Consider the following 27,041-nt stretch of genomic DNA (forward strand, 5'->3'; position numbering starts at 1 on the left):
TTCCTATTTAAACTATAAAAACTTTAACAGAACAAGAGGAAGAGAAACTAGATAGAAAAGTTGGGGGGGTTTTGTTGGTTAATACTCGCTACCCCTGCTCACACACACACCTGTGTTCTATCGTCACTTTTTTACGTCTAGCTCGGTGGAGAGTGCACGTTAGTCTCTCTCTACCGCCCAACCTTTTTTTGACTGGCCTTTGACTAATTTGTTCGGTTAGTTTTTGTTTAATTTTCACAGGTGTGAGTGTTGCTGTTTGGGAGACGGCATTGTGCAGGGTATTCCTCAAGTGCGGAGATTCCTTTTCATACTATTTCTTCCATTTGACTCGGGGACAACCCTTAGGCTACAGGGCTCCACACGCTTCCCTTGGTGCAACAGCTCGGTCCTCCTCCGCTGGGGAGTCATTCTCTGTGTGGATGCACCTGCATGGCACTGCAGTAGATGTTGCGGCACACCCAGAGCTCGACTTTAGTCTTGCTCCTCTGCGCTGAAGACGACGCACTCTCATCCTGCGATGACAGCCGACGAAGAGAGTGCAAACTCTGAAGCATGTTCCTATGGGTGACCGGAATTCTTGCCTCATACATTTTCGCCGTAGGACTTTTTGTCACGGACTTTGTGCCGTAGGAATCTTTGCTACTAGGTATTTTTGCCGTAAGGAATTCTTGCCGCAAAAAGTTACTGTTACAGTGAACCCTCGCTACTTCGCGGTTCGACCATCGCGGATTCACCACTTCGCGGATTTTTTCCATAACCCTTATATATACAGTAATATATATATATATATATATATATATATATATATATATATATATATATATATATATATATATATATATATATATATATGTATGTATGCATGTATTTATGTATATATGTATGTATGTATATATGTATGTATGTATGTATATATATATATATATATATATATATATATATATATATATATATATATATATATATATATATATATCTAAAGTAGGAAGATGGGATGTAGTTCTAAGGGAAAGTATGGGAATTATTTCTGGGTAATAAGCAAAGCTCTACCTCCAGTTTGTTTCTTCATTATGATCAGAGATAAATGTAAACAAAACATTGGTTGCCATTTTTTATCGTGCTTTTTAGCGTGTTTAGGAAACGCATGATATAAAATTGCCTTTAATATTTGTGCCTGTTTTAGTTTAGGGTACTGTAGTACATGCATTAAGTGTTCTGTACTATAAAGGGTAGTTTGTTAACAGTACTACGTACAAGGGAAGGTTTTAAAAGTCTGAATATACATGTTGAATAAAGAGGTAAATATGGTGTCACTACTTCGCGGATTTTCACCTATCGCGGCCGCGACTGGAACCTATCTACCGCGATAAACGAGGGTTCACTGTATTTTAAATATTTTCCAACTTTAGAAATACATACATAGATGTATGTGTGTATGTATGTATGCAAGTAGGTACAGTATGTAACAACTTGTTTTAAACTTTAGAAGCACGAGCTATTTATCAATGACCAGTGGAGTGTATGTATGGGCTAAAACTGCTTGTTTAAAACTTCATAAGTAAGAGCTAATTATCAGAGACCATCCATCGCATTAGATGTATGTATGTAGGCCACTATACTTATTTTTTTTTATGGGTCAACTCTTTCATATACCTTTAAATTATAAAAGTTATATGCAATTTGCGGCAAGAATTCCTTACGGCAAAAATACCTAGTGGCAAAGTTTCCTACGGCAAAAAGTCCGTGACAAAAAGTCCTACGGCGAAAATGTATGCGGCAAGAATTCCTAGAACCGTTCCTATGCAGTATGCCTCTCGGAGGACACCTTTCCCGTTTGCTGGTTAGGTTTTCTCTAGAGTAGTTTCCTTCAGCCCTAACAACGTCACACTCCATTTGCAGCCAGCGTAAGGAGTGCAAAGTCAGAAGCATTTTCTTGTTCCTGCCCTGTCTCCACCTTCATTGCTTACACCTGTGGCAGTTCCCGATCATCGTGCTGATGGCTGCGCTCTCCCTCGTTCTGAGCTTGCTCATCTGGCGGAGGATGGGCAAAGCCTGAAGCTTGCTCCTGCCTCGGCACTCGTGGCGGTCACCTATCCTGTACGTGAGTTCTGTCCTCCCCAGAGTAGTCTTCTTCATGCTGGATTAAGAGAAGGCTATGGACTCGTTTATGCCCTTCTCTAATAACTCTGAATGTGTCACGTAATATACAGATGATGTTGCTGGCACCCAGCGAGTATGACACTTCCAGCATCCGTCAATCTTCACTCTCCCTTCTAGTTCGCTCAGCAGACTCGTCTAGCCCAAGCGACTAGTCTTAACTAGCTGATTCGCCTCGTCCTGTCGCCTCACCTCGCCCTGTCCTGCTGTAGCTCGGGATCGCCTGTCAACTTGCGGTTTCCCGTCAACCTGCGATCTCCCGTCAACTCACGTTCTTCTTTCAGCTCGGGATCTCAGGTCAGCCCATGATCGCCCGTTGGCTTGCGATCGACTGTCACCTCGCTTCCAGGTTCCCGGAGTTCCAGCACCTGACAATTCCTCTACTCGTGATCACCATTCTGTCCCCTACCGCACTTCAGGACTAATGACGAGACAGCACTGACCAGTTCGTGACCAGTCTCCAGCTCGTGACAGTGTCCAACATGCCACTGCAGGCCAGGTTGTGACAACTCCTAGAATAGCGACCACTGTTCAAGTGTCACAGCACTGCCCAGCTTGCGACAATCCCTTCTGAGGTAAAGTTGCCCTCCGCCTTTGACAAACGGCAATCTTCCCGCTTGTGGGTAGAATTGCTGACAGCCGGCGATGAGTCTCGGAGGACTTGACTCATGGGGTGGTCATTACCGACTTCATTTGACGAAGAATTTCTCTAGTGAGGATCGCAGAACCCTACCAGCTACGATTCTCACTGCAAGCAAGCGCACTGCTCTTCCGAGTGAGCGACTCCTCCGTCTCTACTCGTCATACCCAATAGCGCTCAAGCGCTATTGCTTCAGTGATCGCTTTTTGAGTTTCCTAGTAAGTCTCCTCATCTCATCAAGATGACACATGCTTTGTCTAGGAGCTAGCTCTACCTCATCAACGCTAGTACTCACGGCTGCGGTAGGACACAGGTGTGCACTACTTCCATGTAAGCTCAACAGCGGAAGCGCACAGAACTTCAGTCTATGGTTTCTATAGGTCTTGCCACTTTGGTAGCGCTTACCACAACATGCAGTTGAGGGAGTTTAGCGCCCGCACTTTTCTTGGAACCTAACCCAGCACTCGCCAAGGGAAAGAGGGGTACAGCCCACTTGTCAGCCTTGGTGCTTAATACCTCACTTGGCACTCGGAACTTGTTGTTTTCACACAAGTACAGTGGGAACGGATTCCCGATGCATTACATCTTATTAGATCTTCATACAAGCTTCAGCTCTCTCCTCTGCTCCCTGTCTCCAACCTTTTTTTGGTCACTTGCTTTGGTACGTGGTTATCTTACAAGTCGGACATCTTCATATAGTTGGATGACAAGATCTTCCTTAATCGCGCAGGCACTGTCGCCCATACGTCACTGGACCTTTAATAGGAAGGAAGAACATAGTTCTACACTGTGATTGCCACAATAGAGAGGTCACATCAGATCCCAACTTCCTTAGGGAGGTTAGATCTTCCTCCTTCCCCCCTGGAATCGATGATCTTCAAAGTAACATCAAGAAAAGGGGGAGAGGGGCACACATGGTCTCCGGACTCTGGTCCGATTTCTAACATCATTGCCACATGAACCTCCTGTAATGAGGGCAGTTTTCTGGCCCTCCAACATTCCCTTCACTCCAGCAGTTCCTACAGTTCCCTTCAGAACACTCCATGGTGTTGATGAACGACAACATCACGGGAGTGGCTTATTTTCAAACAATCAGGGAAGTTCCTCTTCACAGCACCTATGCCAAGTAGTTTGGGGGGATATACGAAAGTTTCTGCTTACGAAAAATTCGGGATACGAAAAGCGATACAAAGGTTTTTATGCCCCAGTATACGAAAAAACTTTCAGGATACGAATAGCTTACGAGATCCCAACTCGTCGCCGAGAGTACAGTACCTTTTTTTTTCAGGGTATCAACCCTTAATTTAGGTGTACAGGTAACAATACACCTTCACTGATCCAAATGCTTTACATACAGTACCGTAACTTTTATATAGTAGTAAAAAAAACGGACCGTTTTCTTAGGGCATGGAGGGGATAACTAGGCTATAACTACAATATTGAATACTGTAATCTCATGGTGGTTTCTGGAATGGATTAGGCCTTTTTTCAACGGTTGGGTTAATTATTGAATGATAGAAATGGCTGCATTGCATGTTTATTACTACAGTTTAGCGTGTTTATGAAAGAAAAGGTGTCTTTTCGTAAGGCTTGGAACGGATTAGGCTATTTACATGTAAAACGCGACTCAGGATACGAAAAAATCAGCATACGATACCGTATCCTGAACGGATTACTTTCGTATGCTGAGGCATCACTGTACTAAGGTGGACAAAAACTACTCAGCGTTGCAAGCCTGCTCAACCCAGACAAAGGAGATGTTCTGGCAGACAATCCTAGTACAGTGGTGACTCGGATAGTTGGCTCTGAGTGGTCTGTGGATCTTCAGACACCCAGCAGTCCTGACTTTGTGGGTTTCACCGACAGTAGACCTGTCCGCCACGTCTCTAATCGACAAACTTCAGATGAAAATTAATCATAAATTGGCAATCATTAATTCACAGATGAACATATAGAAAAACATTGCTTCTTCCAACTCGTACAGATCCACCGAGATTCTGGAAGTACTGTCCCAATGCAAACGCATGGAGTCTGTGATATCATATCGCCCTAACCTTCAAGGAGAATATATTAGCAGTACCAGTCCTAGAGGTAGGAGTGGTATACCAGTCAACCTTCTCGCTGCCGACTACCCACAGGAGATTACTCACAAATACCTCGATAACCTTTTTCCTTGATCCTGCAGTAGCTACTTAAATTGTTTTGCAACCTTAATCCCTCCACTACATGACAAGCAGCACCTCGTCCAAGATAGCAGTATCGACACAAGTCTAAAGGATCGGACGCTGAACCAAATAACTACATTGACGTACAGTATCTCAGGATGGATGAAATGCGTGGAACCAATTTCTCATGATTACATTTGGACACGATATCTTTATGGATGTAGGTTCTTCCACTACCACCGACCCATCTCCTGGTAGGGACCTAGGGCAATGCCTGCGACACCTTAATGCCTAGGCCGAGAGGTGGTCAGCGCGAGTCGTCACTTTCGTTCTTCCACAAGTCAAAAGTGCATTGACATTTCCCGGGTCGGTAAACAAGCCAGATTGATTATAGAGGACTCTCTCCCTTCTAAGGTCCTAAGGATGCATCTCCTTTTAAAGGTTGAAGCTTTTGTATTAACCCTTTTACCCCCAGGCTCTTTGGAAATTTCCAACCCTTAACCCCCAAGGGGTTATTTTTCTCCCAGCACATTTTGCAGTATATTTTTTTTAAATTGCTCTAACAGCCTTAATTTTTGTCATAGAGAGGTCAGGTTGGTCTCATTCTCTAGGAAAATGCCTGAATTTTTTCAAAAAATTATCAAAAATATGAAAAAAATAATTTTTATAGCATTTTTTTGCAAGGACGTACCGGTACGTCCATGGGGGTAAAGGGATGGCTTTTGTGAAACGTACCAGTACGTCCTTTGGGGGTAAAAGGGTTAACTATAAGGACAAGTCACAAATTTTTAAAACTATTTTTCCTAATAAAACCTGAGGCATTTTAAGTTACACTGCCTGCTTCAGCCACCCCACAAGTCCTAGGTCAAAGTGAAGTTAGCACTACCAAGGTTTGTATAGTTAGGGAAAATACAAATTGATTAAAAACTATCAGTATGATCTTTAATTTAATTCGTATTTTTCTGGCTTGGTCTAACTGACGATAATCACTACATTGGTAACCCCCTGATGATTTTATTTTGGAAGACAGATGACTGTGGAGTGTTAATTCAAACGGCCTTTCATTAATCACCGTAGTAATGTATTTGCCTCAATGAAAAATTTAATGCATACATTACTGTACAATGTCTTAACCCTTTAACCCCCAGGCTATTTGGAAATTTCCAACCCTTAACCCCCAGGGGGTTATTTTTTTCCCCAGCACATTTTGCAGTATATTTTTTTTTTAAATTGCTCCAACTAACAGCCTTAATTTTTGTCATAGAGAGGTCAGGTTGATCTCATTCTCTTGGAAAATGCCTGAATTTTTTCAAAAAATTATCAAAAATATGAAAAAAAAATTTTTATAGCATTTTTTTGCAAAGACGTACCGGTACGTCCATGGGGGTAAAGGGATGGCTTTTGTGAAACGTACCAGTACATCCTTTGGGGGTAAAAGGGTTAAGAGGTTCAAAGGTCGCTCATGAATGGCATAGGCAAGGGACAGTGACAATCCCCTAGAGACTGACCATATATATTTATGATCCACGTCCAAGCCCGTCTTCATGAAGCTGGGAACAGGGAGGGCCAGGCAATAGCTGCTGATGCTAGAATATATTTAGCTTGAGCGGTCAAATCCCTGTCCAACAGATTGCTAGACAGGGACGTTTTCAGTAGGCTTCCGCAAATAATGATAAATATTTTGAGATTGCCATGAACAAATGATTTCCAGCCGTAGTGTTCGTTCCACGCAAATAGGTAGACGCGGGGCTTCAGCTTGACTTTAACCCTTTTACCCTCTAAGGACGTACTGGTACGTTTCACAAAAGCCATCCCTTTACCCCCAAAGGACGTACTGGTACGTTTCACAAAAGCCATCCCTTTACCCCCAAAGGACGTACTGGTACGTTTCACAAAAGCCATCCCTTTACCCCCAAAGGACGTACTGGTACGTTTCACAAAAGCCATCCCTTTACCCCCAAAGGACGTTCTGGTACGTTTCACAAAAGCCATCCCTTTACCCCCAAAGGACGTACTGGTACGTTTCACAAAAGCCATCCCTTTACCCCCATGGACGTACCGGTACGTCCTTGCAAAAAAATGCTATAAAAATTATTTTTTTCATATTTTTGATAATTTTTTAAAAAAAATTCAGGCATTTTCCAAGAGAATGAGACCAACCTGACCTCTCTATGATGAAAATTAAGGCTGTTAGAGCAATTTAAAAAAAATATACTGCAAAATGTGCTGGGAAAAAAATAACCCCCTGGGGGTTAAGGGTTGGAAATTTCCAAATAGCCTGGGGGTTAAAGGGTTGAATTGGGCTTGCACATATAACCAGTTGATTTTTATAAAAGAATTTGAGTGTACTGTAATATATTTACGATGTTTGAGTTCATTTACAACTAACATAGCCTTCTTAATCTTGTGAAATTAAGTAGGAATTATAATCATGCAAACTGTTGCCACTCTAAGTGGCATATTGACATAGTTTTTTATAATGATTTATCTTGGATGAATATATCCATGAAGCATAAATGTACAGTATGCAAGAAAGTGTTTTGGTTATTTTACTTGCCACAAATGAGGTTTTGGAGAATTATTGCCTAAAAAGCATAATTTGTTTTTAGAAATTTGATAAATACTTTGTCTCACTATTAGGAATATATTTAAGGATCTCTTATTTTTATATGTTCTGTATTTGATAAATACTTTTTTTTTGTCAGTGTCCCTTAGGAATATATTTTTGTCCCAAATATTTTCCTTAAATTGAAAAGATTTCAAAATATGTCAGAGACAAACTTTCTACTTTTCATGATGGAATAATTGACCATTTAACTTCTTTCCTTCCAGATGGCATCAGTTAGCGATGGCGAAGATATCGTCGGGATAGAGGAGAAGGTGGGAGAGAACAAATCCATTTCGAGTCCAGCTCTTCACTCTGTCCCTCCCTTACTGCCAGTGAAGAGTCTAAGTCAGTCCTTAAATGCCTTGAGCTTCTCTCTTCCGAGGGAGGAAGTGGTTCGGATCAAGGAGGTGGAAAACGAGCCGGAGAACGGGAAAGAAAACGAGGCTTCTCTGAGGGATATCGTCGTCGCCTGTGAGGGCTGTACTCGTCAGCGCAGCAGCTGTCCTGTCACCCCGACCTCGAAGAAGGAGGGCCGAAGTTCGCACGCGGGGAAGCACCCTCCCTTCTTGGAGTATTCGCTCGCCAACCTGCAGCTGTCTCCCGCCAAAAAGAAGCCACTCCTCCGGAAGAGCAAGCTGGCCGTCCTGGGCGTCAAGTACAGCTCGGAAGTGCGGAGCGGCACCTCCTCCGGGGTCATAACCAACTTAGTTAGTTCTTCCAAAGATGTATGTGGTAACGATTTGCCGGAGGGCAAGCGAGTCTCCGAAACGTGCGAAGTCTCCAGTTTGCTGAACGATGTGTCTCCTTTGAAGAGAGGGAAAAATTCTCTAAGTACTTTTGAAGTTCCTAAGTCGTGTGTGTTCGAGTCCCTTAACAATAAGACGGTGTCGGAAGACTTTGCAAGCGTGTCGCAGAGCAATAACAACGGCCTTTGTAGTGATACTAGAAGTAGTGTTCCGACCAAGAAGCTCGAGTTTTCGCCCCACGGATGCAAGCACCGCGGGCAGCCCAAGTCGCGCAGGGCGCTCTACAAGCGCCGCTGTCGGAGACAGTTGCCCGAGGGGGAACTCCCGGACCTGAAGAGCCTGTCGCTTTCTGAAAACCCGGAAACCGCCGTGTACAGATCGTGCTCCCAGCAGGCCCGCAGCCCAGACTACGAGGACGTCACGATGGACGAGCTGGCGGCGTATCTGGATAACTTTCTGTACCTCCCAAAGAAAATGTCCCACATGGCAGAAATGATGTATACATGAAGCATTTTATACTTAGGTTAAAGTCTATATAGGATTTTATATAATTGCATCATTTAATTATTTTGTTGTATAGAGTTCTTTTTTTTTTCTTACATTAATCCCTTTTTGTGTTATTTGGTGCTGGAAGTTTTAGTTCAGCATTCTTTCCTCCTTTCTACACTGGATTTTTTTTTTCTATCGTGTAGGATGAGCCTTATTTTCGTATGGTATTTAAGAAGTCCCCCCTCTGTACTTTTACTGAGAAAGGCTTTCAAAGCCGTTTTTTCCCAAGAGATTCGGTTTACAGTAAATACAACTATCGTAATCGTGCGTTCATCAATTGGTGTCAGTTTTTTTTTGTAATTAAAACAATAATGTATTAAAGGTATTCTTGGCATAATAATTTTGAGTATATATATGTTGTAATTAGTCCAGTTCTATATTTAAAAAAAAAAATTGCAATGACATTAAACGATTGAGTTTGCAAAACATTAGATTCTTAATATAATTTTTGCGTACAATTGTTAATGCAAACGGGAGCTTTTATTCTTTCATGGTACCTGTTAACGACTCTGGTATTTACGAGAATATAAATATTTATATATATATATATTATAGATACAAACAATATATCAGGATTATTCTTCTTCCATTTTTCAATGGTTATATTAGGTCTTCTCATGGGATTTGGTTCACAGCTAAAAGAAATTTGTATCGAAGTTTTGAAAATTGTCATGTCAGCAAAAAAAAAAATTTTTTTATTAGTAGTATAACGGTTTAGCATTGGTTAATGATGCAGAAATATTATATTATAGAGGATTATACCTTTGATATGCTTTGATATTTGCTGTTTAATATAGTAACCCTAATTTACCTTTTTAAAAAAATAAAGATATTGTAATTTTTAACGGCAAACGTTTTATTTTCAGATTTATACCTGTGGGAGAGTTTATCGCAGCTGATGATAGTTGTATTGGCCTGTGTTTGGAGATATTTTTCTTTATCATCTTCCTCTATGAGGAATTGTTTGATTAACTTAACCCTTTAACCCCCAGACTATTTGGAAATTTCCAACCCTTAACCCCCAGGGGGTTATTTTTTTTCCCCAGCACATTTTGCAGTATATTTTTTTTAAATTGCTCTAACAGCCTTAATTTTTGTCATAGAGAGGTCAGGTTGGTCTTATTCTCTTGGAAAATGCCTGAATTTTTTCAAAAAACTATCAAAAATATGAAAAAAATAATTTTTTATAGCATTTTTTTGCAAGGACGTACCGGTATGTACATGGGGGTAAAGGGATGGCTTTTGCGAAACGTACCAGTACGTCCTTTGGGGGTAAAAGGGTTAAGCGAAACCTAGTTGATTTCAGTTTATCCAAGGTTACTTGGATGTTTCAAGACTGACCAAAGTCTTTTTACTGCTTTAATTCTTTTGAGAGATAGAAAAATTGCAACGGTCTTAACTTTGATTTCTAAATATTTACTTAGAAATATAAATTTATTCATATATATTTCATGTGGGCAGATCATATTGTGTAAAATAATAAATGCAGAGATGTTTTCTACCCAAGGTTAGAAGGGTAACAAACTACAGGAATGCACCGTTTAGACGAGAATACTAAAGAGAACTCGCTAACACAACTTTTTAGCCTTTTTTCTTTGCCTTCACTCAAAAATTTGTCAAATTCTAAATGGTCTCCCACTACTCAAAGCCAGTCCATAGAATCCCAAACTATCGATACAATCGTAAAGGAAAAAGGCTGATTTAAAAACACACTCAATATTAGATAATAAACATTTTCTTCAAATACATACTGTATACAGCATCTTAAATACATAAGCTCCAGACTTAACATTACACCGCCATTCCCTATTTCTGTTGTTTAGCGCCGTTACCGAACTTCCTCCCCTTTGGTTTCTTCCTCTTCATCGCCAGGACCTTCTCTGCCTTCTTCTCAAGGCCTTTCTGGAGACGCCTGTCCTTCAGGAGCTCCTCTTCCGTCATCGGTTCGATGACCGTGCCCATCTTCGAGATGATCGGCGGGGCCGTCAACTGCTTGTGGTGCTTCTCGGGGACGAACATTCGACCGACGGGCGCTCTCACCGAGGCCTCGAAGTCTTTAACTCTCGAGAAGGGGTAAGGCAACTCGCTCACCTGTGGAATGGAATGGAGAGAACAGGGATGAAAGTGCTGACGTGGATTGTGGGAATATCACTAATTGATAGATTGGAAAAAGATGAAAAGTTTCAAGAATGGCAGGCTTAGCGAAGATTATAGAGATAAGAGTGTCGCAACTGAGATGGTGTGGGCACATGGTGAGGATGGATAGTGGGGAGGGGTTGGGAGTAACCTATTAAGGGGATGAGATTAAAGAGGAGACCGAGAAATAGGTGGTGAGATAAGGTGAAGGATGATATGGAGAGAATGGCTTTGATAGGAGGCAATGGAGAGGGTGCGTCAGGCAACCGACCCCTCGGGTGGGAAAGTAGTAGTTATAAAGGATAACTGAACTCTGTGTAACGTCCTCTGTAATGAACTGGTGCTCGATGAAACCAGGGAAATGAAAAGGGTTCATTCCCTTAAGAAGCAGAGTATGGAAAGAAAGTTGACAGTCATTAAAGAGGAAAACCAATAATAAAAATAATTTCAAGATGCTCCATATTTGTTATTTTATATATTACAAAACAAGTAAATGCTTTCAGACTTGTAATTCATGTAGCACGGAAAGTGTCAGATTTGTACAGTCGAGTACAATTGAAACAATTATGAATGACTAAAAATTTAAAAAAATACTTGCAATTCAACCACACTAAAAATATAATTTTAGAACAATTTGTGTTTTTCCTAGCTATACAAACTGAGTCATTTGAATGAGTTCCTCCTAGTTTTGTTTTCTTCTACAGACAATAAAAAAAAAATTACATCACAGGATACTAGGCAACACCACACATACTCACTCACTCTGCCTTTGATAAAAGAGGTTGGTTAACCCGAAGTTTTTAGATTATACAATTTATTGAGCTGCAACAATAGGGCCTAACAAAAAAAAACACCAATGATCTGAGTGTGCAATATTTCAGGTAACGATCCATGAAAGTATCAAGACACCGGCTCTTGAGAACTTGGGCTACTGAGTGGTTCTTGCGGAAGGCTAGAGTTGTGGCAAGACCACAGATATCATTGTTCTAGGGACCTCAAGGTGGGCTACTTCAGCCGAGCTGGTGCTCTTTCTCACAGCAAGATTCTCTGGAGAGTCAGTAATCTGGTCAACAAGTCGTTCCATCTTTGGATTAATTGGCTGCTCCATCTTTAAGATTACTTTAGAATTCTTAGAAAGGTTAACGTCCTTCCTTTACCTTGCGACATTCAATGAATGGAGGGAAGAGGAGGAATCCAGCTCACTCCTGTGATAAGGGTGGCTACCTCTAGCAACTAGCGAGGGAGAAATGCGATTCCTAGTCAGAACTCGATCTTTGAGAGGAGAAAGATTTCTCGACAGCAGGCCATCTGCTGCGCCGTTTACGAGAGCCACACATACAACGCTTAATAAAGGTGACGTCATCTGCCTTAGAGGGGGGGGGGGTTGTTAGCTCTAGAAATGGGGGAAAGGATTCTAGAACCCTTTTCCATCTTTGAGCCTGGAACCCTTTTCCATCTTTGAGCCTGGAACCCTTTTCCATCTTTGAGCCTGAAAAGAAGACTCATCTGAAAAATCAGGGTCTTGCTGTTCCAGAGAACGATTAAGGTTAGAAGCACTACGAACATTAAGCGGAGCATTATAGCTAAGCAAAGCAACAGGTATGCTGTTGGAATAGCTCAAGACTTTAGGGTTGTGTGAACCATCTTGCTTTATAATAGGCTGAAGAGGAAGATGGAAGTCTACCGCAAGGGTGTTCCATTTGCAGATTAGTCTGAGAAGTAAAAGCATGATCTGAGCGTGCGTAACCGTGTGACAAGGAAGCATAGTCATAACGCGGAGGAATACCATCACAAAATAAAATGGCGGTACCTGTTGTGATGTCATCACGAGAGGACTCGGCAGCTTGAACATCCTGTGGAGGATTACTCTTACGCAAAAGGATAGCATCGCGTAGAGTGACATCACGCGTAGGAACAGCGGCGCGTACAGACTTGCTGGTCTGAACCTACATCCGAGCTGAATCATGAACGGACAGAACTAGAGGGACTTACAGAGGTTTTGCTACAATTGACTTCCTAGTGGTAGGCTTGGAAGGACACAAATGATTTGGAGCAACTTCGCTTGGATAAAGTTGCGATTGTTGACATATCCGAAGCGGTCCGACCAAACTCAAACTGGAGTTATTATGATAAAACAAAGTTTTATGAATACTTACCTGGCAGTTATATATACATAGCTAATTATCTCTATTTCGGCAGAATTTTTCTAAACGTGGCAACCGCCTTGTGGTGGTTGGGTGGTAACACCCGTTAAAGGGTGGTAGGAGGAATCATTCCCGTTTTCTGTTCTCCAGTTCATCTCTGCCGGCCGGATCGACAACACGTTGGTCCGTCATTAAGAGTTTTTCTTCGCTTTCCCTGCTCGGTGTACCAGTTTGCTTTTTTGGTGAAGTACTCTGATTTGGGGTTTTGGCGATCGTGTTTTTTGTTTTCTCTTAGCTTTTTTGCTGTTGTCATTATGAGTGAAAAGAGTCATTACCGTGTCTGTGCGAATGAGGAATGTAAGGTGAGACTACCGAAAATGGCGGTAGACCCTCACACGGAGAGTTCTGGGACATGTCACGATGAATTTTTAGAGAGCGGTGCCGAGGACCCCTGGGGAAACGAAGCAAGCCTAGCTCTTGTGAACAAACTAGAGAATTATAAAAGGAATTCTCCAATAAGGCTGCCTCTGTATGCGGGGAAAAGGCAGTCTCGAATCTAATGTTCCTCGTACGGGAATTGGAAGACTTTCAAGGCTCGTAAAGGAAATACAGTACCTACAACAGTGAAAAGTTGTCCCTAGCATAACCAACAATATAGAGTTCATCACTCAAAACACTAGCGGGAGATCTTTGCAAAGCAGAATAATCGGTTATCAAAGATACTGGGATAGAATCTGGCTCAGGGAGCACATCAGCAGTAACCAAAGGATCGCACACAAGCATCGACTCGGGATCACCATGCACAATCTCATTACTGCGCGAAGGAGGAACGTGAGGGATAGCTTTCGACACAGAAACGAGCTTGCTTGCCATTGGTAGATGAAGATGGGTAAGGAGAACAATCCCGCTTAGCTCGTTTCTTGCATCAAAAACGATATCTTTCCCACTGGGAGGACACCTCTCCCTACAGTACTAACATGGGGATTCCACGGAATATCTCTAGCCACGGCATGAGGGGGCAAAGAGGATGCGGGTTGACACCAACCCTGCTCATGAAGGTGCCACAGGGCCACCCATCACGGCAAAGGCACGAACGCATAAAGCTAGAAGAACTAGCCATAATACAACACACTTTACTCACAGCATATTGAAAGCACCATTAGTGACAGTGATAAAGAAAAAACCCATAGTACTAAGGGTAACGCGTGGATATAAAGTCGTGATTGTAGAAGAGAGGAGTGACTGACTCGCTCCTATTAATACGACCATCAGGAGATGAATAAACAAGCCATTCAAGCAGAGCATAGCGCCACCTTGCAGTGGCATTGCCTAGCAACCTATTATGATGTAATTAACCTTTTCTTTCATTGTCTGGTCATAGAAAATGAGACTGGGAGTGACCCATTTAAATTCGGAGGTTTCTATCTGCTTAGGAATAAATCAATCATATATACAGGGTGGTCCAAAAGTAGGTGGACATTAAATAATTACATTGTTTAAATCTATTTTGAGATTACATATACATACAATTATATTTACTAACATAATTATTGCATTGACAATTAAATTCTATTGTGAAAAATAATATAAAAGCCCTTGAATTTTATTGTGAACCAAAACACACTTGTAATAATATAGCCAATACATAAACCTATTTCACATACTGTCCACCTACTTTTGGACCACCCTGTATACATATATATATATTGTATATATATTAATACAAACTTCAACGAAAACATACCATGGCTTTCCTCAGATTGTCGTGCACGTCGGCTTTTTCGTTGTAGATGACGTTGTGAAGCTTTTTGTCTTTACGAGGAGGGGGTTTTGGCATGGTTATCCTACGGAGAAAAAGACGATTAGAAGAAATTATCATCATTTTTATTATTATTACGGATTTTGGCTATAGAAAGTCCTCAACTTACAAACAAAATTCAACTGAAATCATGATGGAATACTGTAGTAAAACAATATTATATACTGGTAATTCAATGCAGTAAGCAATACTGTACATTTGCACTATAAAACGGGTCTACTTGTTGACTAGTCAATTTCTTTTAGCGATGCAGATTTGCACCGACTCGCAGCGGTGCCTTTTTAGCTCGGAAAAGTTTCCTGATCGCTGATTGGTTGGACGAGATAATTCTAACCAATCAGCGATCAGGAAACTTTTCCGAGCTAAAAGGGTACCGCTGCGAGTCGGTGCAAATCTGCATCGCTAAAAGAAATTGACTATGGTGCAGCTGAATTAGGAATGGAACTTGTAGAATACTGTGTAGCGTTGTACCATAGAAGAAAAAAAAAAAGGCAAGGCTGTTGGAATGACGTACATTATAATATGCAATTGATGGTATACTTTATTGCAGTCTTGGAAGATGTGAATCAAACTCATGGCCAGAATGACTAAAGAGCTAATTCGTTAATAACTGCCAGAGTCGTTCAATTAGCTAATTGAACGACTGTGGCAGATACTAAGATCCAAATCGAGGATCAAGGATTTCAGGAATTTCGTGGAACATAAGTTTTTGTCGAAGTTAGGAGGGTTTGTCGCTGAGGACCAGACGGGATAACTGGTTTAAAAAAATGGCTGGATGATTGGACAGAAACATTGAAGACTTTCCCAATATAATATTTTATCTATGCAAATGAAAAATAAACAAATTGGATTTGTTTCTCAAAAGTAAATTTACAATAATCACAGCTAGACTTATAAACTAGCTACATGTAACAGAACTTTGTTAATGAAAAGATCTGGTTACGATGAACCCAATGTCCTTGACACATTTAAAATAATACTTTAACTTTGTCTCCTATTATTTTCATCATATACTAATTTCAGGTAGATCTCTATGAGATTCAGCAACCACAGGTCTACATTCAGGAGATAGGGTCAATGAAGAGAGTAACATTATAAGAAAGTATCCAAAACATATAATTTGTATATATGAAAAGTAATGGGCCATAAACAAAACCCAGAGGAATACCAGATATCACAATCCTAATGTGACTATGGTGTCCATTAACAACTAATCTTTATAATTTACAAGTTAAAAATTCAATAATAATCTTTGCCTTTGGCTTTTCCCAGTTTTATATGGGGAAGCTGTGTTTAGTCAGCCTTCTCAATCTTCCTCTGTCCTGTACATCTTGTTCTCTTAGACCCTTTTTCTTCGTGTCATCCAATCATTTATCTTTCCACCTAAATTTTGGTTCTCCCATCCTTTTTCTGCCCTCCACCTCCAAATTCATAACCCTTTTTCATGTGTTCATCTCTACTCATGATAATACTAAGGAAAAATATTACAATTACTGTCCTGTTTCTAGTAACAAGCATAAATATCACAGTACGTATATGAAATACAGTGTGTAACCCTCGCAAAACAAAGGCATTTAAAGATTCCTAGAAAAAATTATCATACTGAAATTAAGATATTGTGGCCACTTGTGTCTTTAAAGATGAATATAGTATGAACTTATCAAAAGAGGGCCCCTGAAACTGTAGGGAAAAGAAATTTAATTCATAAAAACAGAAGTAAAGTTTACACAATATCAGGACCTTTCGATTTCCAAATCACTTTCTTTTTCAATATGAATGTTCAATCTTCCTAAAATCAAAACTTAGATTTATGCAAGATGTAGAGCAGTAATTAATTCCCAAAACATTGCCAGACAATACATGATATTCTCCTTCTACTTCATTCTTCTTTTACTTTGTAGTGCACTACCGAGTTTTCCTCCCAGTTGCACATTTTTTACTACCTTCATTGACTATTCATCAATATTCTGTTTTGGGGGGATGTCGTGGAATGGAGGAGGACAGTTGGTATTCAACCTTCCCTTCTTCCTTTACGGCATACATATATATACCAAGGCACTTCCCCCAATTTTGGGGGGTAGCCGACATCAAACAAATGAAACAGAAAAGGGGACCTCTCCTCTCTACGTTCCTCCCAGCCTGACAAGGGACTCAACCGAGTTTGGCTGGTACTACTAGTTATTAATAATATTATCATTATTATTATTATTACTCGCTAAGCTACAACCCTAGTTGGAAAAGTAAGATGCTTTAAGCCCAAAGGCTCCAACAGGGAAAAATATCCCAGTGAGGAAAGGAAATAAGGAAATAAATAAAGGATATAAGAAGTAATGAACAAAATGAAATATTTTAAAAACAATAACATTAAAAATCTACTGTAAATAATGAATAAATAAATGAAAATTTCAGATCAGAAAAAAACACGAAAGTTCACTCTGAAAACTTGCAGTGCTCTGTCCCAATACAACTCCACTTCGGTGGACATACCACCATCTTTGATGGTCAAAATCAAAGTTATTATTAATAGTGATATCTGTTCCTGAATAGATAAAGCTTTCAAATTAACAACTGTGCGAGGGATTGCTACATCTAACATACTTGTCATTTCTATAATTATCTTTTGGGGTTAGAGAGCGTGCTAGAAATAGGAATGAATGGCGAGCGATTGTGACGCAGTTCCGGTAGGCCCTGCTGCTGCCTCCGATGCCTTAGATGACCGCGGAGGTAGCAGCAGTAGGGGATTCAGCATTACGAAGCTTCATCTGTGGTGGATAATGTGGGAGGGTGGGCTGTGACACCTTAGCAGTACCAGCTGAACTCGGTTGAGTCCCTTGTTAGGCTGGGAGGAACGTAGAGAGTAGAGGTCCCCTTTTTGTTTTTGTTTCTTTGTTGATGTCGGCTACCCCCCAAAATTGGGGGAAGTGCCTTTGGTATATGTATGTATGTATGTATGTATAATTATTTTTTGGGGTTAGAACAGGAAATCTCATAAAAAATAAAATCCCAATAAAATATTGTCTTCCATGCTCGAGGGCCAGTGTATTGAATCTGCCAAAAGTCTCCCCAATGCTGAATTTGTCTCCCGACCAATGAAAAATTATAACCAAGAATCGTTACTAATACTGAACACTATTTATGAGAAAAACCGACTCTTATCTAAATAAATCATGGTTGTTAAACATCTACGCTTTCCTAATCTTATAAGCTCTAGTAAGTTGGAAATTTCAGCCAGGCCATGTTCGTTCGTTATATCGCCTGGCCCTTTTGGTAAACCCACAGCCCCAACCAACCCATGGCTTGTCTAGGAAGCCCAGATGAGAACCCTGACTTGTCGGTTTAAGGGCTTCAATGAGCTCACCTTCACAACAGATAGATGACGAGAGAAAGTAAAACATTGCCTCTCAAAGGTTCTCAAAACAACCCACACATACAGTTATCCTGAACGTACAAACGGCGTCCCTAATTGATTTGGTGTGTCCCCAATTGATTTGTGGCATTCCCAATTGATTCTGGGGGGTCTCCAATTGATTTTGTGGCGTCGCCAATTTATTTTGGGGAGACCGCAATTGATTTTGGGGGCATCGCTAATTGATTTTGGGGCGTCACCAATTGATTTTGTGGTGTCGCCAATTGATTTTGGGGCGGCCTCAATTGATTTTGGGGTGTCGCCAATTTATTTTGGGGAGTCGCCAATTGATTTTGGGGAGTCCCCAATTGATTTTGGGGTGTCCCTAATTGATTTTGGGGCGTCGCCAATTTATTTTGGGAAGTCCCCAATTGATTTGTGGCATTCCCAATTGATTCTGGGCGGTCTCCAATTGATTTTGTGGTGTTGCCAATTTATTTTGGAGTGTCCCCAATTGATTATGGGGTGTCCGCAAATGATTTTGGGGCAGCCCCAATTTGTTTAGGAGCACCTGAGGAAGGAAAGGTCACCAAGCAACCTCTCTTCTCTCAAAGAAGGAGGGAGCAAGGTCGGAACGGCAAACGCAAAAACCTCTAATGAGTGGCACAAGTGGAGAACAGATAACACAAATACTGCGGGTCTTCCTCAGCTATGAAGAACGAAATACAAGATGGTAAACAGAAAACAAGAGCCAAATAGAACCAAAGACAGAGAAAACAAATGCCTGGAATGCAGTAAACAACTTTCCGTAAGATGAGTAAGAAAAAAATCTTAAAAAAGGAAAATGCATTAAATGATGTTCACTTTAATGAATCAGAATCTCTTCTAAAACATTTATAAGAACATTCTTTGCACTGTAATATAACATGAAGGGATTCAGTTTACTATATTTTTACCTACTTCATATTTATTAAGTATACTGTATAATTATATAAAACATAAAAATGCTATTTTTCTGAAACTTCGAATTTCAATATTTTGTATTTTTCTTAGCTATACAAGTCCACCACCCCAGAAGTCATTTTAATGGGGGTAAGCTCTTGGCGCACTTGTTTCGACCACAGAGAAGAAAAACGTTTGGTCGAGACATGTGGGGTGGCAGAGGTGAGCAATGTAAATAAAATGACTCATGTCTGTATAGCTAGGAAAAATAAAAAATTTTAAGTAATTTTTATTGCTCGTACTCCTTTTATAGCTGGGATTGACATCCCTATCTCGTCCCTGAGATATACTAGAAAGTCTGCTATGTCTGGGACCGAGGCTTTGAGGGGTTTTATGCGCTTCGAAGCGCACCACTTCGTGAAAGAGGCCCACTTCGCTTGGTAGACCGCTGACATCTTGCCCCTACAGGAAGAGCAAAGGGAGTGAGGATCCACTTCAGGTTTGGAGAGGACCGCTCCACACGATTTTCCGGCTCTAGGCCCAGGACAACAGCGGATTTGCTCCATAGCACACAACCACAAGACACAGGAACGCAGGGAATCAAAGGGATACACTTGGGAAGCACAAGGAAGGGTAGTGAACACACAGGAACACAAGGGATAAGCGCAAAGCTACCACGCGGTAACCACGCGGGACACACGAGGCGGACACAAAGGGTCGAGAGAGACGAGAGCGACGTATGGTATCACGTCGCGACCAGAGAACTTACTGGCGCACACGACCCAAGCGGACCTCGACCTAGCGCAAAGGCTACCCTCGGGGCACGTTCTCTCACTCCCGGGTTAGCCCTCCATAGAAAACGGGTATAGGGTATACTACACAAAACTCTGGTCGGTAGAGAGGAGATTACAGGTAACTCCTAAGAAAGTAGTTCTTGGTAAGTATTCGTGTTGGAACAAATAGAAATTATTTTATAAAATTTGTATTTTGCTCCTACGCGAATACGAACCCTCGTCATCTTTATGGGGAGTCTTCCTTAGGTTGGAAGGAAGTCCCAATGGTAGAGAGTGCCTGTTTGACCCTTGACACAGAAAGGTCATACTCAGCTCAGATAAGAGATAGGGACATACCTTAATCCTCAAGTGACATGGAAATGAGTGTCATTATCCCTGCCCGACACAGAATACAATATTCTTTGAAACAGACAATCATACATACATCCATATACCCAGGCACTTCCACCAATGTTGGGGGGTAGCCGACATCAAACAAATGAAACAGAAAAGGGGACCTCTCCTCTCTACGTTCCTCCCAGCCTGACAAGGGACTCAACCGAGTTCGGCTGGTACTGCTAGAGTGCCACAGCCCACCCTCCCCCATTATCCACCACAGATGAAGCTTCATAACGCTGAATCCCCCACTGCTCCTACCTCCACGGTCTTCCGAGGCACCGACAATCATATGTATCATAAAATCATAGCTAAATTTTATAATGCACGATTCAAAGAGGTGTGCTCACCTGATTGAGAGTTCTACGGCCATGAGAGTCGGGATGAGGAGAAAGGTTACTTACGTTTGGCTCCCACATCAGATATTGATAAGCAACTGATGAGTTGACAGTTAACTGTGCTCCAGAAGCATACTTTCTATACTAACTGTTGGGTAGCCACCGCAGGGCCTAGAGTGCATGCGTCTAAGGTATGGTGCCATTTTACAAATAATGAGCAGGAAAGGTAGTCTTCCTCTTCCAAGTTCTTATTCAAGTACCTGCGATACTGGGTAGTTCTCGTGGAAAGGAGTGTTTATGGCAAGACCATGGATATTGTGATCCCCGGTAGATGCTTCTCCCAAGGGTTTGTAGACCTCATTAACAGTCTCCCGAAGTCAAAGAGAAATTGTATTTTTGTTTACTCTCTTAATTCATTCGGCGATGACAAAAAGGTTGGAGACGTCGGAACTACAAGGTATAGTTTTTATCAAGTAGAGACTGACTTCCCTAACAAGGCATAGTAGTAAATCCTTCAAGTCATCAGTCCTTTGATAACCCTTTTACCCCCAAAGGACGTACTGGTACGTTTCACAAAACTCATCCCTTTACCCACATGGACGTACCGGTACGTCCTTGCAAAAAAATGCTATAAAAATTTTTTGTTCATATTTTTGATAATTTTTTGAGAAAATTCAGGCATTTTCCAAGAGAATGAGACCAACCTGACCTCTCTATGACAAAAATTAAGGCTGTTAGAGCAATTTAAAAAAAATATACTGCAAAATGTGGTGGGAAAAAAATAACCCCTTGGGGGTTAAGAGTTGGAAATTTCCAAAGAGCCTGGGGGTTAAAGGGTTAAATACAATGTGTAATATTGCCACAAAAGAAAAATGAAAAGGTTTGATTGGAGTTAGTACTTTTGTCCATTTCTTCTGTTTTCCTTTAATCCAGTATCATCCACTTCTCTACAATCTGACTTATCAAGAAACTGACAGCTGTGGGATCCCATTCTCCTGTATAAATATGTCTTTGTATATGTGTGCTCATTGTGAGTCCGTCGAAGTCACTAATGGACAAAAGTATTAACTCCAATGAAGTCTTTTGATCTTTCCTTTTGTGGTTATAATACAAATTTTATGCTCATCATGTGTCAGGTTTTTTAATTTCTACATATTAAATATAGTATATCATTATCATCATTATCTCTTCCTACGCCTATTGACGCAAAGGGCCTCGGTTAGATTTCACCAGTCGTCTCTATCTTGAGCTTTTAATTCAATACTTCTCCATTCATCATCTCCTACTTCGCGCTTCATATATATTGATGATGAATGGAGTATTGAATTAAAAGCTCAAGATAGAGATGATTGACGAAATCTAAACGAGGCCCTTTACGTCAATAGGCGAAAGAGGAGATGATGATGATATATTTAAAGGCTGGAAGACGAATCCTTCCAGTCTTCTTCTATTTTCAAATATCTCCCCCATTGAGAGGGCACCATTTTGCAAACCTCGCAAGTGGATTTCATATCTCACTCATTTAAAAACAAAGACACCCACCAGTTTATCTTCAGTATGATCCGAACAAAAGTGCACCATGAGTTTACATCATTATATTGATGAGAGTTTGTGTTTGCGTAGGAGCAAACATGCATTCAGAGCTGTGAAAATTCACTTAATTTGGTGATTTGTGGTTTATGGAATTTGAGCTAAACGGTATGGTACTGGAGACCATGTAAGCCTTGGGCTATACGGTCTTGTACTAGGGACCAGGGATGGCTACGTCATTCAGTGCCGAAAAGCAACTGGGGGAAGTTTTCACAGTTGCGCTGCGAAGTAAAGGCTAAAAAAGGATGGAATAAAAAAAGGCAAAAGTAAAAAGCTAAAGCTAAAATGAAGGTGTCACTATAGGCCAAGTAAATTACAAAAGCACTTTGGTAACACCTACAGTACACTGCATGAGGTGCACTGGCTACATATAAGGATTAACTAAACAAGTTTGTTTACCAAAAAAAAAAAAGTTTGCTACAAACCTCAACATACACAAACTTTAATAATAAAAGACATTTTAAAAAGGGATTTTGACATAGGAAAAATCTATTTTTGGGTGAGATAGCTATGTCGTCCTGATGGAAGTTCCTTCTGGCAACTGCTACAGTATAATATTTCTGCGATTAATATTACAAGAGAATTACCGTCAGGTATCATGGGGTTTCAACCCCCGGAAACGACCATCCGAAGATATCGTGTATAATCAGGGACGTATCTGTAGATAACCATAGATATCTGCACCCCAAACAGACCTTACCCAGTCTAATCCACTAAGGGGAAGGATATGTAAGGAGCTGCTACACCTCCTATCACCTTCGAGTGCCCCTATACGTTCCTGCTTCTCATTCTTTCGAATGGAGCTGATGGCTACAGTTCGGTTAAAAATATGACAAATTCGAAGATAATTTGTATTTTTCCTAACCATACAAACCTTAGCTATTTACACCCAATGTAAATAGCGTGGTTTGTATTTCGGTTACGAAACAATTAATAAAAAAAAACTTACTTAAATCGCTGCTGTTTCCTCTTCGAGACTTTAATGTTTGGTCCCGTCCACTCGCCCCATCCAGGGAGAACGAGACTCAGGGGCTTAGGTTTGTCGGCTTCAATGGCGTCCTTTTTGGCAGACCTATAGAGGGAAGGAACAATGAGTATAGGTAATTCATATTTTCTCAAAATATTATTCTTTTTAATAATGTTAACACTTTTACTCCCAAAGGACGTACTGGTACGTTTCACAAAAGCCATCCCTTTACCCCCATGGACGTACCGGTACGTCCTTGCAAAAAAATGCTATAAAATTTTTTTTTTCATATTTTTTATAATTTTTTGAGAAAATTAAGGCATTTTCCAAGAGAATGAGACCAACCTGACCTCTCTATGACAAAAATTAAGGCTGTTAGAGCAATTTAAAAAAAGTATACTGCAAAATGTGATGGGATAAAAATAACCCCTTGGGGGTTAAGGGTTGGAAATTTCCAAATAGCCCGCGGGTAAAAGGGTTAAGTTACAGTACCTCACAAAAGCCTATATATACAGTTTTTAGTTAATTATATATATTTATACATTTGCTAAATGACGATTATCAATTAGGTTTAAGTACAGTTACTTAAAATTTACTATAAATATTCTTTTTGAAGAAAATCTAACGTTTCACATTATTATTATTATTATTATTATTATTATTATTACTAGGTAAGCTACAACCCTAGTTGGAAAAGCAAGATGCTATAAGCCCAAGGGCTCCAACGGGGAAAAACAGCTCAGTGAGGAAGGGAAATAAGGAAATAAAAACAATATGATATAATGAATTACATAAAATATTTTAAAAACAGTAACATTGAACAGTTAACGAGGTAGTTAGTTAACCACAGGTGGCATAAGTGGAAAGCCCCTTCCACCAATGTCACAGAATAGGCACTTTGGTACCGACTTCAACGACCATCTAACAGCTAATCATAAGGATATAGGAGTTGTTAGGGCCTCGCCAAGTACTGGCTTAAAAGGAAGCCAGTAATATTATTGTTATTATCAGGTAAGCCACAACCCCAGTTGGAAAAGCAGGATGCTACACACACAAGGGCTCCAACAGGGTAAAATATCCCAGTGAAGAAATAAATAAATAAAAATTAATATAGAAGAAGTAATGAATACAAAATAAAATATCTTCAGATCAGAAACGCTAAAATAGATCTTTCCTATTTAAACTAAAAAATGGAAGATGGAAAAAGATGTTCAGTCGAGAGAGGATCAAGACAAAGATAGTGGAGTCAGTAAGTTATTCTACTTCTAAACACGTTACCTATTACAGGATGCATACTAAATCCTGTGAGGGAACTTGAGTGTTACACATTTACCGAGTAGCCACTTCAAGACCCAAGGAGAGGGGTCCATCGTCCATTAGGTGCAGAGGCAAAGGTAATACTTCACCCTCAGACCCAGCCTTCAGCTCCAAGTATGTCAACACTGGAAGGCTACTCAACAGGCCTAGGATTGAGAATTCTTACTCTAGATAGCAGAGGTACGCACTGATTAGTCCTATCTGAGAGAAAGCAGTCTCACCAAGCCAGACGGAGCAGCGTCTAAGCATTTACTTCATGTTCGTGCTGGGGTCAACGAGAAGCGTGGTGTCGAGTCCTTACGAAACATCCAGCCTCTTCGTGTTAATTTAACAGAGGAATAGGATCGACATGGTCCTGAACTTCTCTAAGAGGCCGATTAGCACAAGGTCTTCATCAAAGCCTGTGAGACAACAAATGCGACCTAATCCTAACCCCTTAAACGTTTAATCATTATTATTTCTATTATTTGCTAAGCTACAAACCTACTTAGAAAAGCAGGATGTTATAAGCCCTAGGGCTCCAACAGGGAAAATAGCCCAATGAGAGAAAATTGGGAAAAACTAGAAGAGAAGTTTAAGAACAATAACATTAAAACAAATCTTCCATTTATAAACTATAAAAACTTGAAAATACAAGAGGATAAAAACTACATAAAAACAAGAGGAGGAAAAACAAGATAGAATAGTGTGCCCGAGTGTACCCTCAAGCAAGAGATCTCTAACCACAGACAGTGGAAGACCAAGGTACAGAGGCTATGGCACTACCAAAGACTAGAGATCAATGGGTTTGATATTGGAGTATCCTTCTCCTAGATGAGCTGCTAACCATAATTAAAGTCTCTTCTATCCTTACCAAGTGGAAAGTAGCCACTGAACAATTACTGTATAGTGCAGTAGTTAACCTCTTGAGTGAAGAAGAATTTTTTGGTTATCTTAGTGTTGGCAAAGTGTATGAAGAAAGGAGAATGTGTAAAGAATAGGCCAGACTGTTCAATTTATGTGTAGGCAAAGGAAAAATGTTTGTGCTGCTGGGGACATATTGTAAAGGACGATATATCTGTACAGTCTAGACATAGAAACAGAGGTGAATTTGTTTCATTTACAATATATAGGACATTCCACCATCATGAAAGTTTTTTTTCTTCCAATAATAAACAATGGAATATCTTTTCTGATAATATAATTGATACAGGGAGAGGAAAACCTGGAGGAGTACAGTACACCATGGCACCGTGGACTTCGAGGAGAGGAGAAGACAAAATGTGGAGGCTAGGAGGAGAAGAAGGAGAGAGCGATTAGAACAGCCCCGCCCACCACCTACCCTCCCTTGTGAACACTGTCCGCGACTCTTCCACCACAGACTAGGACTTAACAGCCACATCAGACATAAGCACCCACCCCATAGATAGGAGGCTGATGGCTAACGACAGAACCCAATACTCGGACACGAGTGGGCGCCGACGACGACGAATTGATATAAATTCAAGTGTTTTACAGATTAAGAAAGAGTAAAATACTCCTATGAAGCATTATTATAGTAAATACAGTGGAGGATTCCTTAACAGTACAGTACTGTAATAATAATAATAATAATAATAATAATAATAATAATAACAGGATCATTTTGAAGGAAACTTCCATTTTGCTAAAAGTACATATTACTTAAGTTTCCCTAGCATCCATTTTTTTAGACAATCTGATAAAATTAAAGAACGCAGTAAAATAAATTGATAACGTAAAACTGGCCGTAATCTTCCCACTCGAAATAAGTCACCTGAACTCGTCGACGAGGTAGTCGTCCGCAAACGCCTCCTGTATAACATCCTCGGCATCTTCCTCCTCATCTTCTTCGTCGTCATCGAGACTTGCCCCTATGGATATTGTGTCTGGCATCGCTGCCCGAAGCACTTTGGCATCGACCTGGAATAGTATTAGTTGATTTTTCGTGCTATGAACTTTACTGCTGAATCAAACTTAACCCTTTTACCCCCAAAGGACATACTGGTACGTTTCACAAAAGCCATCCCTTTACCCCCATGGACGTACCGGTACGTCCTTGCAAAAAAATGCTATAAAATTTTTTTTTTATATTTTTTATAATTTTTTGAGAAAATTCAGGCATTTTCCAAGAGATTGAGACCAACCTGACCTCTCTATGACAAAAATTAAGGCAGTTAGAGCAATTTAAAAAAAATATACTGCAAAATGTGCTGGGGAAAAAATAACCCCCTGGGGGTTAAGGGTTTGAAATTTCCAAATAGCCTGGGGGTATAAGGGTTAATTATGAGAGCTATTATTTCCATATTTAGAAACAAGTTTGGCTCATAGGGATTTATTTTACACTACAAGATACCAAGAATGATGACAACAGATGCTCAAGAAATCTACAGAAATATCTAAACTAACAG

General features: G+C 40.5%; 2 protein-coding genes across 2 annotated transcripts in view; one reads left to right on the forward strand and one right to left on the reverse strand.

Moving 5' to 3' along the window:
* The first annotated feature begins 7,774 nt into the window (after positions 1–7,774).
* LOC137636669 (uncharacterized) lies at positions 7,775–9,710 on the forward strand. The gene has a single exon (XM_068369056.1). The coding sequence runs from the start codon at positions 7,795–7,797 to the stop codon at positions 8,821–8,823; it is 1,029 nt and encodes a 342-aa protein (XP_068225157.1). The 5' UTR covers positions 7,775–7,794; the 3' UTR covers positions 8,824–9,710.
* An 874-nt stretch (positions 9,711–10,584) lies between these two features.
* Positions 10,585–27,041, reverse strand: part of LOC137636668 (U3 small nucleolar RNA-associated protein 14 homolog A) — a 49,131-nt gene continuing 32,674 nt past the window's right edge. Inside the window, exons 9-12 of the mRNA XM_068369055.1 lie at positions 26,408–26,553; positions 23,299–23,421; positions 14,890–14,989; positions 10,585–10,956 (exon numbers count right to left, since the gene is read on the reverse strand). Coding sequence (XP_068225156.1) covers positions 10,672–10,956; positions 14,890–14,989; positions 23,299–23,421; positions 26,408–26,553 — 654 coding nt within the window. The 3' untranslated portion in view covers positions 10,585–10,671. The remainder of the gene's footprint in view (positions 10,957–14,889; positions 14,990–23,298; positions 23,422–26,407; positions 26,554–27,041) is intronic.

The sequence above is a fragment of the Palaemon carinicauda genome, unplaced genomic scaffold (assembly GCF_036898095.1).
Source record: "Palaemon carinicauda isolate YSFRI2023 unplaced genomic scaffold, ASM3689809v2 scaffold35, whole genome shotgun sequence".
Lineage (NCBI taxonomy): Eukaryota > Metazoa > Arthropoda > Malacostraca > Decapoda > Palaemonidae > Palaemon > Palaemon carinicauda.